The sequence below is a fragment of the Microchirus variegatus genome, assembly GCF_963457635.1.
Source record: "Microchirus variegatus genome assembly, chromosome: 1".
NCBI classification, from domain to species: domain Eukaryota; kingdom Metazoa; phylum Chordata; class Actinopteri; order Pleuronectiformes; family Soleidae; genus Microchirus; species Microchirus variegatus.
This window is the reverse complement of record NC_139802.1, coordinates 40,526,395-40,538,416: the sequence shown is the minus strand read 5'-3', so window position 1 is coordinate 40,538,416 and position 12,022 is coordinate 40,526,395. Positions and strand designations below refer to the sequence as shown.

The window sequence follows — 12,022 nt, the reverse complement described above, 5'->3', positions numbered from 1 at the left end:
CTCCAAAACTCAGTAGCCAATCAGCAGACAGCTTCCTAACACCCGCCCACGGTCAGAATTGCAAACACAAAACCACGGCGCAAAGAATAAATCAGGGAGTACAAAGAAGAAGTTTATTTTCAAACAATAAAATACAATCAGTTTGAATGGTTATTTTCTCAATTAATAGATTAGTTTTACATTTCATAATGTCGGAAACTTTTTTTTTTATGTAAACATGGGGATGAGACTTAACAGTTCCATCTGATCCAATATTGATTTCTATACAGGGACATAAAAATGTTGGGTTATAACACACTTTTCTGAAACAGACGCCCTTGTAGAAATGATTTGTGGCCCAAGTGTCATCTTGATGAATGCTCTTCCCTGGTTTGCGTTTGGACTGAGGTAGTGCGTGTTGAGGCATTCTGACCTGGGATGGATTTGGCCTGTCTCAGCACGACTGCTGAACCTCTTCACTGCTGCCTCACGTTTTCTCCTGCAGAACGTGTTACGTTATCTCCGAGACAGCTCCTCGAGGAAAGCAGAGATCGGCTCAAGCGGCGTCTTACTTACTCCTTTGAGCTGTCAGACATGGAAAGTGGCGTTAGATGGTGATGATAGCAAAGCACGAGGTTGTGATACTTTGGCGACTTTGGGTTCGATCATCTCTTTGTCACTTGAAAACTCTCTGTTTCCATGGGAAGCATCTGGAGAAATTACTTAAAGAAATATGTAACATGGCTGCAATATGAGATCTCTGTTCAACTATTTCTAGGTGGCCATTTTTTCAGAAGGTGAACATTGAAACAGTTATGGTCCTTGTGGACATTTAACCACAAGTCTTAAAAATAATAGCCGAGAAGCAAGCACTGAGTGTTTTCTTCGGAAAACAAACAAAAGCCCCGACCAACTACTATTTCATCACACTGACCACACCTTGTCCAGAAACAGATGTATATAAGTTGGTGAGTACTATGGTGCTGCAAAGTACACAAATACAACAGACATGTTGTATTTGTGTTGTGATTGGTTTACCAAGGAATAGACTGATTCTGTGGTTGTGGCAGTGATGAAGCAGGTCTTCCAAAGCAACGTTTTACTGCTGAAGCACCATCACCTTTGGGTTTTAGGTGGTTGAGATCTAAGTGGTGCTGCCAGGTGGGATGAGGTCATCGAGGATTTTGTTCGATTCTAAAATTTAATGAGGATCCAGTGGAGGGAGGTGTGCAAGGTTGGGAGTGATATGAGATCTGCAACTACACTCTTAGAAATAAAAGTGCTAAGTAGAACCATATAAGGTTCTTCGGCTTTTCCTAATAGGAGAAATCTGTTTGGCTCCAGGTAGAACCTTTTTTTATAAAGGTTCCCACCTGGAACCCTTTTGGAGGGTTCCACCAAGAACCCTTTTAAAACCCTCTATTCAGGAAAGGGGTTTTAAAGGGTTCTCTGGATCAAAATGGTTCTTACTGGAACCATTAGTGTTACCAAGAAACCTTTCTTTGGGGAAATGGTTTTTCAGAAGCAAATGGTTCCAGATAGAACCTCAGCCCTTGTAGAAGGACCATTTTGGAACAAACAAGAATAAACATGAACACTTAATAACAGATTAATAACAGCTTGATTTAAAATGACAATAACATACAATATATAATAAATAACTTGCATATAACAGGATCCTTTTCTTCTTCCCTAAGGCACGTGTTAGCACATGTAAATATCATTTGGCTCAGTGGTGTCATTTCAACACATTCTTGTAATGGTATTAGTTTGACTCTTCTGTATGTTTGATGTGCAAGTTAAAGCTGCCATTTTGGCAAAACACTTCGAGTGGTAGTGAAAGTGGCTCAGCCTCCAGTGTGGAACACTTTCAGCATGTGAAATACAGCTTTGACCCAAGAGCTTTTATTTGTCCTGAGGGAGAGTGTTTTGGGGGTTTCTGAGGACCTTTTCACACCAATAAAACGCTTCTTTCCACCTTTTTTTTTTTTTTTTTTTTTTTAAAACACCCTCTTACTGGAGCAACATCCACCGTCCCAGATAAATCAGTCCAGAATCTGAGCCAGAACCAGGTCTGCACCAGCCTGTGTTGCAGCGCTGGACTTCTCTACCTCCTCTGACTGAGTTTATGTTTCTAATTACCCTGCCAAAGACGTGCTTCATTATCCATCATAAATCCGCACAAGAAAACAAAGCAATCGCTCCAAACGCAAAACACACTGTTCTCAATTAAGAAGACCCAGGACGAAGTCTGCTTTAGCATCTGTAAATACAAAGTGACATCTTGTGACATCTTTTATGCATTAGTTAATAACAACTATTTCCATGCAAATAGAAACTTTCCAGCATAAAGAAAAAGTCCAAGCAGCTAATTCACTTACTTAATGGTAACAACATGTTAGACTTCATGTATGTAAGATTGTACAGGACACATTTTTTCTGAACATTATAACGTACGTGACGTTTTCCTTTTTGTTAAAACACTAATTGTATATATGATAATAGAATACATAATTTTCTAAATGGCACAACAGCAAAAGATGCCGCAGGCAATTTCCAGAAAGACAAAAAAAAGAAAAATTAACTTTTGTATGATAATCCAGTTACGGTTAAAAGACAATGGGTGAATACAATCTAAAAAGACTAATCTAATATATTACAGCAGATGTGTTTTTTCATTTAATCAGCTCTGCAAATCATTTCTCAGTATGAGTAGAAAAATAAATAAATAAAACAAGTATTTGGATTATTGTTTTTTTTTCTGCTACTCACAAACGTCCTAAGATATGCAAAATGTCTCACTCCCGTTCACTCTTTTTCCGTATTGCAGGCCTGCCCTGCGGGTTCCCGTGACTTCCGAGAGAAGCAGTGCGCCGATTTCGACAACATGCCTTTCCGTGGGAAGTACTACAATTGGAAGCCCTACACTGGTGGTGAGTTCACGTCTGCAGTGTGTAAATCCTTTGATTTACATTGAAACTTCAAACCGTTTAAATGTGAAGCATTCCTTAGCTAGTGAAGGACGTCAGAGGGCCTAATGTGAATGGTCTGTATTTATAAAGCACTCTTCTATGCTTGATGACCACTTTAAAGCACTTTATGCTACTTATACGACTCTTACAATAGGATTCGCCTGTAGCTTTGTGTTGCCAGTCACAGGACATCCACGGGGTTGACGAGTTAACCCAACATTTATCCTTCACACTGTGCATCTTAGCATGGAAGCAAGCAGGTCAAAGGCCAAATGCTTTGTTGATATGGTTAAGACATGATGAATACTTTGGCTGCTCCTATGTCAACACCTAATATTTCACTCTTTCACAAGATTGAAACGATGGCATGTTGAAGGTTCTACCTGGAACCATTTGCTTCTGAAAAACCCTTTCCCTAAGAAAGGGTTTTTCAAGGGTTCTTGGTAACACTAATGGTTCAAGTAAGAACCATTTTGATCCAGATAACCCTTTAAAACCCTTTTCCTGAATAAAGGGTTTTAAAAGGGTTCTTGGTGGTAACACATGGTTCCAGGAACCAAAAAAGGGTTCTCCTATGAGGACGAAGAACCTTATGAGTGTAGTACTGAATTATTCAGTGAATAAATCCTTTTAATCAACTAATCCTAATGATTCACTTACACCAAAAAATAGGACTTTCCCGCCACCAGTTTGTGTTTGTGTCACGTATAATGACATCATAGCAGTTTCATGCAGCCTTGCTATAACGACCCTACTCTGAACTAACGTTAAAACAACGCGCCTGATACCAAACCAAGTAGAGTAAATCGCCCAAATTGTACAATGCAAAAAGAAATCATGCATGTTGTAATATAAAATCTCTAAATCTCTCTTTATAAAGTGTTAGCTCATGTCTTGTATGCTCTCAGTGTTTTCCCTCCAAAGATTAGCTTCATCAGTTAGCTTGTTTGGACCCAATGGTCATATTTGGCGTATGAGTAGGTTTAAATAATGATCTGATAATGAGGACTGGTACATTTTGTATTGCTGTAACTCTTGGTGGTGAGCAGGCCCAGGCGGGAGGATAGTGGAAGTTAGCAGAGCAGTGTCCGTAAAGGCTAACTTTGCACTAAGAGTTGTCTTTTGTCCTTGTCCACAATCTCAGCTTTTGACAGTTAAACGTGTGTAATTCGATTGGCTATTGTCTGAGATGGAATACTTGCATTTCTTCTGCAAAAACCTTTGCCACTGCAACATGACCAAAGCAAAGTAGCGGACCCACAATGCAGTTTTGCAACACTCGATGCGGCTCCTTGTAAAGTTAAGGCACCCTTCAGTTGATGCCTCCGGCGCGTTTGTATACAGTTGTACTATCACAGCTGTTTGGCAGCAATTTAAGAGTACAGGCCTTGTGTCACTCTCCCCCCACATTCTCCCACTGATGTCTGTAGATCATGGAAAATATCCACTCAACTGAAAAGACAAACAGCTCAAAGAAAGAGTGATAAGAGCGTGAAGCATGTAAACACATATTTTACTTCCCTTCAGAGATGAAAGAGCTTAAGTTGCATCTCCTTTATCACAAGGGTCTGTTTTGTTAAATCCATCACCTACTGACTCGCAGCGCTCGGTTAGCTGGTAGTTTTCATTCGAGAACAGTGTAATAGATGTTGTCAGCCGGTGCTGTCTCTGATGGTGTCAGTGTTGTAGTGACATCACACTGCCGTGTTTGGTCTACGCAAGTATTATCTTCAACAAGCAGAGAGGAGATTCCAGAGCTGGGATAACGGTTGTGTTTGATGGTCTTTACAGTCTCATAGGGTTCTTGCCATGTTGTGTGTTTTCTGTCCTCACCGTTGATAACTGTGACTGCGCGTTCCGCCGTGTGTGCAGGTGGTGTGAAGTCCTGTGCTCTTAACTGCCTCGCCGAGGGCTACAACTTCTACACCGAGCGTTCTCCTGCGGTCATCGATGGCACAAGGTGTCTGGCCGACTCGCTGAACATTTGCATCAACGGAGAGTGTAAGGTAAGTCTGAAACGATCCATCCATTCGTCCATTTAGAAGGTAGAACCTTTTGATAAAGGTTCCACCTGGAACTCTTTTGGTGGGTTCCACCAAGAACGCTTTTAAAATACTTTATTCAGGAAAGCGGTTTTAAAGGGTTCTCTGGATCAAAATAGTTCTTAATGGCACCATTGGTGTTACCAACAACCCTTGAAAAACCCTTACTTCCGGAAAGGGTTTTTCAGAAGCAAATGGTTCCAGGTAGAACCTCAGCCTTTGTAGAAGGACACTTTTGGAACCCTTATTTATATATAAGAATGTAGAGACAAACACACCATTTACTCAGACTCACAACTACGATCAATTTAGAGTGTCACACCGCAGAACATGCAAACTCCATGCAGAAATGCCCTTGTTCCGACCGGGTCTCGAACCCCGGTCTTTTTGCTGCAAAGGCAAACTTGCTAAGTACTAAATAATCAGATTTAAAATGCTGTTAAAGATTCTGCACTATTTTGCAGATTTCTTTAAACGTAAGAAAGAGGAAAGAGAGCTATAACTCAGTTGCATAAAAGTTAGTCTCTAAAAGAGTCCCAGGCCTGTATCTGGTGTTAAACTGATTTTCTTCAATTTTAACATTACATAAAACATCCCACATCCATTGACGGTAAGATGGCAGCGGCCAAATTCCAATGCATCATCAAGCTGGGAGAGTTTTAAGAGCAACAGTCTGGCTTTGCAGAGGTGTAAATTTTTCTGGAATAACGCCGAACAGAGACATCAAGAGTTTGGGACAAACACCAGTTTTGAAATTGTCTGACAAGCATTTAAAAATGTGTCCCCCCAAAAAAATTAGCAAGCTCAGAGCAAAACCAAAGCCAGTGAAAGAGAATGGCTGGTTCAAATTTACATCAAGGACATGTTGGGTCACAATCATGACGGAAAAAAACTTTGCTCTGTCTCACACTAGACCAGTGGGTCTGATGTACGGGTTTAAACCGGATGATGCAGCGCCTGGAGTTGATGGAAGAGGAATGAATTCTGCTCAAGATTATGTCCCAGAGCTTTTCATTCAAACACATGCTCAAGTCATTCTCTCAGAGAGACTTTAGAGGCCTCGTAGAGGGAATCTGCTTTGTGTTAATAATATTATGTAATTATCTGAAAATAGTGTACAGATTTAGAATATCCCAGAATTCGTTTTTAGGTAAATACCAAACCTCTTAAATTTGTAACACCTTTATTCTGTAAAACTGATTCATTTCTTGTTTTGTTGTGATGGTAGCAGTGGTTAGCATTTTTGCATCACAACAGTCTTGGATCAGGATTAGGTTGAGTGGACACTGTAAATTGACCTTTCTACACTCTTAGAAATAAAAGGGCTAAGTAGAACCATATAATGTTCTTCGGCTTGTCCTCATAGGAGAACCCTTTTTGGCTCTTTCTTTGGGAAACAGGTTTTTCAGCAGCAAATGGTTCCAGGTAGAACCTCAGCCCTTGTAGAAGGACCCTTTTGGAACCCTTATTTATAAGAGTGCAGGGTGTAACCCACCTTCTGTCCCATGTCTGATATCAGGATTGACTCCAGCTCCTCTCACGATCCTCGCTCCAGCAAAGGAACCTGGGGGCATTACATTGAACCCTGGTTCATACGGTACCTTGAGAAAGATTTATAGCAAACTAGAAGCATTGCACTCTTAGAAATAAAAGTGCTAAGTTGAACCATATAAGGTTTTTCGGCTTGTCCTCCTTGGAGAACCCTTTTTGGCACCAGGTAGAACCCTCCAAGGAGAACCCTTTTGGAACCAGGTAGAGGGTTTTTCAGAAGCAAATGGTTCCAGGTAGAACCTCAGCCCTCGAAGAAGGACCCCTTTTTGAACCCTTATTTCTAAGAGTGTGCAGTCTTTGGTACATAGAGATTCTCACAAGATTATCATTGCTGTGGACTTATGTAATCGGCTGGTCTTGGGGGCCCCCCCCTTCTCAGCTCGGGGGCCCAAAGCAACGGCCTGCCTGCCTGCCTGCCTTGCTTGTTGCAACTATCCTGACTTTGTCCAAATCTTAGGATTTAACTGTCATCGTATCTGATAGAACTTATGCCCAGAGCTATGAAACTAAAACCAAAGTTGTCCCGTAATAAACCATTTCTTCATGTGGCCACCAGACTGCCAAGTAGTGGAAAGATTAACTGAAGATGTTTTCGTTTATTAAGAATGACTTGGAACACAACAAATAAGCGAATTGCAAATACTGCTAGACAATGGAGGAACCAACAGAATCCACTGACTTTTTTACTGAATGTCACAGTCCTCCATAAGTTGTCATGTGACCTCAGTTCCATTCCCAGGTCACATAATAACAACTGAGCAAATACGAGCCAATGAGAATAGCCAATGTATTGCATTTTGTTTGTATTTATTTTAATCAGTGAGATTTCCATCTCATTTCTTATACAGAACACAAGTGACAACTTACAAAAATGTTCATATCGTGCCAAACTAAATTCGGTACTATGAATAATTTGGATGTGAAACACATGTCAGATGTAATAAAGTGTTTGTGCATGGACAGCTCTGACAGTTTGACATTATCACTGATGGCCTCTTGTGATTGTTTGTGACCGATATGTAGTCAAATTGAAGCTGGAGTTACAGTTAAGGTCCACGTTATTTGGACTAGCAGGAGTTTCCTCAGCCTGTGTGTCTTGAGATTTTATCTCTGATGAAACAGTTAGATAAAGACTGTGTAAACACGACTAAAGAAAACTAGAAAAACCATTCTACAGCGAATAACAATCAGTCTTTAGGCCTCATTGTAGCTGATTGTGGTCCAGAGACTGGTGTTTGACTCTTATCATGGAACTGCAGCCCTGAACAAGATTGTTTTGTGATGCATAAAACACAAAATAATTTGTTTTTGTTGAATAATGGTTTGTTAGATATGTTTGATTTAATATCAAGGCAAAAAAAATGAAAGAAAAAAAAACTGTTGGCACTTTGTGCTGTCTTTGTTTTCATGAGCAGCTGAAATAACTTTTTGGTTCCTCACTTTTTGCTTTGACTTCTACCTGACCGTACTATTTGATTCCTGTTTGGTGTCACGCCGGCAACATTACTCTGATTACTGTATAAAAACACAACATGATGTGGGGGGGGTGAGCTCTGAGAGGCGCAATATTCCACAGGAAAGGAGCGTTGCAGGTTTATTCCCGGTGTGTCGTTTTATTTCAGAAGGCTGGCTCTCTGCTGGGTTCATTGCCACACTGCGATAAATCACTGGAACACAGGCTGCTTGGAAATCTGTTAGAAATACTAAAAAAGACTATGTTGTGCACATGTGCTGGAGAAAGAGAGAGCGAGAGATCCAAATAACATAGAGATAGGAGAGTCAGTGATGGAAAGAACCTGGGAGGTCCAGAATATGAGTGATCCTCCCATTTGTACGGTCACACAGTTGCTCAGTTTAGAGATACTGTATCAGTGTCCGTCACATGAATTTACTGGTTTCTATTTTTTACTGAAAATAATGCTTATGTTCTACTTTAGCGCCACAGCTGATTAATCTTTTTAGATCATCTTGACCAGCAGATTTGTTTTAGTTTTAGTTTTTTTTTGGAAAGGAGGGCAATCATAGGTCTCAGCATCATCACCATGATCCTTCATCTCTACAAAGATCCTCCCCCTCATTGCACTTAACAATAACTTTAATTTGCATTTTTGCATGTACAGAATACTTGATAATAGACATGATGACACAATGATTCTTAAAGGTCCCATATTATGCAAAATCAACTTTTTAATCATTTAAATCCTTATATTTGGGACTCTGGAGGCCCTATCAGTCGCCAAAGTGTGTAAAAAGATGACTCACTCGTGTTTTTGTGGTCCTCTTCAGTCTAAGTACAGGTGATAAAACACACGATGTTGACTTCCGCGCTCATTGGGACGTCACAAGACGGTAAATTCCTGGAATTGTTGTCTTGCGGAGCGCCGCTTTGTCCGTAAAAAGGGCGAGAGTCCGCAAAAAATTCTATTCTTGGCTCCACAGTGCAGCACAAACTTCCAGCCTCAGAGGATTTATCTGTCCAGTGGACATGTTATATATGACGGCAATGTGCCTGCTAGAGCCTGCAAATGATCACTTTTCCAAATGATAACTGCTGTTAGCTCCCAGTAGCCTCTTTTTTTTCAAGGTGGACCTTTAAGGTGGACCTTTAAGGTGGACCTAAAGAGATACGACTAAACCGAGCGTTCTGAACAGGGCTGTTTTGGCAGGGTGATTGAACTGCTGTGGTGCTTCATCCTTTTGACCAAAGCATGTGACAGACATGTTCATTAGGACACCAGGGAACTAGGTTCACTTGGAGAAATAGGGTTTAATATGAGTGTCCGTTAGCGTCAACAATAGAAACACCGGGACGTTATGAGAGAGTAATAAAGCGATGAAGCAATCACAGATTTAGCACAGATTAGGTTTTAATGTCCTCCATTTGGTCTTACTCGTCGTAAGCCAACATTTCTTTGTAAATATCTGCGGCACTTTTTAGTTTAAATACTTGAGCTCTTCAATAATCTACAACTAAAAGTCTGTGAGGTAGTTAGCAGTTACAGATGTAAGCATATTATGTAATGTCTGAAGGCTGCCATCGGTTTTTTAGTCTGCTGTCAACAAATATAAAACAAAAACGACATTGTGTCCATGTGTCGCTTAATAGTTAGCAGTTTGTGGTTGTCAGGCCTGTTGATTTCCATTCAAGATCCAAGACGAACATTTAAAATGGTTCCCAAATACAGAATTTGTCCGAAAAGAGTTGTTTGTGTTGACAACAAACAAATAGAATCTCACCAGACTTATTAATTATGAAAGTAACAAATAGTCTGTGGATGAAAGTGGGCTTAAATTATAAAGGCTTACAAACTTCTTACAAATGTATCTTTATCAGTTAGTTATGGATGACTTTGCAGGGTGTTACAAATGTAATCTACAATTCTGATGTGTTTGCGCTTAAATTAAATTGTGTAGAAAAAAAGTAGATTGTATTGTGGAAATTCTCCCAAAATAATCCCAGCCATCAGTTTTAGGAAAACAGTTCATTATCTTTCATGGATAGTTATGATATTTTTAAGAATAGGATTCACATCCTTTTGAGTTTTTGAGAGTTGAATTACTGACTGCTGACAAATAGGATTAATACCACTCTCATCTCTGTACAGTTAATATCATGCAAGTTAGCTTAGCATAAAGATGTTTAATGTATTATAACTTACGTGTTGTTAGAGGTTTGTGCACTTATCGGTTATATATTTTATGTGTTAAATGACTTTTGTTACTGAAGATGATATCTATGAAATCTGACCTCAAGATAATTTGCAACATAATCAATCAATTAATCAAATTTTATTTGTCTAGCCCACAGTTTACAAAACACTGTTTGTCTCACGTGGCTTCACAGGGTTTGTAGCGTCCTCTGTCCTTAGACCCTCGACCAGGGTAAGGAAAAACTACCAGGGAAAAAAACCCTTACAAACCTTAGGGAGAACCACAGGTGAGGGATCCACTCCCTGGACGGACAGACGTGCAGTAGATGTTACCCAAATCATACAATACACAATTACAAAAAAATAAAGAGTAAAAAGTCTTTAAACGATCCATCTGGATCACTGGGTTTGTCGCAGCCTGTAGCGAAGGCTGTTGTGGTCAGAGACTTGGGGATGACGGAGTCCTCGTTTCCATCCTGGTCTCATCCCGTTTGGCTGGTGGCAGCAGAACTGTAAGAGATTAAAAATCAGTTAGATATGTGCTACATGTGGTTTTATGGGCTACATGTCATGGGGGGGGGGGGGGGGGGACATCGGGTGAGTGGTGAAAGTTGACAGGGGCGCAGCTTGTGAACAGGCAAGGCAGGCAACTGCTTGGGGCCCCGAGCCGATAGGGGGCCCCCCGACACTTGGAGCCTGAGGGCTTACTCAGTTTATATATTTTTTTTTTTTCAGTTATTTACAGTATTTTATTGTTGTATATATTTATATTGTTTTATAATGTGGGTTCTTTACAGTGTAATGTATTTTTTTTTTACCAAGTTTATATAGTTTTTTAAAAGCTATTTACAGTATTTTATTGTTCTTTACATTTATATATTCACATTCTTTTTAATTACAAGTTTTTTCCATGTTATTTCATTCATTTTGACAAAAAAAAAAATCTTTTGAACTCATACATTTTTCATTGGTGTCAGATTATTTGTAACATAATGGTGATGAACACTGGTTGGAAGGAAGGGCCCCCTGAGAATTTTTGCTTAGGGCCCCTACAGACTCTAGAATCGCCTCTGAAAGTTGAGAAATCAAGGACAGGGTGAGGAAAAAGTGGAGCAACTGATGGAAAATCCCCCCCTGCAGTCTAGGCCTATGGCAGCATAAGGTAGATGAGGTATTCTAATCAGGACATACCTGATCTACATAGTTTCTACTATAGGCTATATATGTTAAAGAGGTGTGTTTTCAGTCTCACCTTAAAGGTCGAGACTGTAGACAGTGTACAGTAACATTTTGCTAAATGATACACATCCTGAATACATTGTCTCTCTCTTTTTCAAGCATGTCGGCTGCGACAACACCCTGGGATCCGATGCTAAAGAAGATCGTTGCCGCGTGTGCGGAGGGGACGGCAGCACCTGTGAGGCCACAGAGGGACTCTTCAACGAGTCTTTGCCCCGAGGAGGTAAAAACACATCTGACTCCACACGAGCTTCAGTGTTTCAGGATGAGAGGCTTACATGTAGCCGTAGCTGCGAGAGCTCCAGCAGCTTTCAGGCGTCTTTGATTCACTCATTCTGGACACGGGGAGAAGGTGAGAGTTTGCTTTGGTTTGATGAGCACATGTGTCAAAGCGAAGATGACAGTGAAGAAAACAGAATAACTCACCGTCCTTTCTGGCCAAGCAGCTTTTGTCCAAACTCCAACCCCCATTCCCGAAGCCAGGAGGATAATCTTTCATGGAAAAGTGCCTTTTTCACCTTTGTCACTCACCCACAGAGCATATGTTTTTGACTATTTAGAATTATGTTGTCAGAATATAGATCAAAAC

General features: G+C 40.4%; 1 protein-coding gene across 2 annotated transcripts in view; it reads left to right on the top strand.

Moving 5' to 3' along the window:
• adamts6 (ADAM metallopeptidase with thrombospondin type 1 motif, 6) overlaps positions 1-12,022 on the top strand; it is a gene marked incomplete at both ends in the record, with an annotated part of 90,911 nt that overhangs the window by 43,894 nt on the left and 34,995 nt on the right. For both annotated transcript variants that reach the window (XM_083887815.1, XM_083887816.1), the window contains 3 exons: positions 2,810-2,912; positions 4,824-4,957; positions 11,533-11,656. In XM_083887815.1, the coding sequence (XP_083743941.1) occupies positions 2,810-2,912; positions 4,824-4,957; positions 11,533-11,656 (361 nt within the window). The remainder of the gene's footprint in view (positions 1-2,809; positions 2,913-4,823; positions 4,958-11,532; positions 11,657-12,022) is intronic.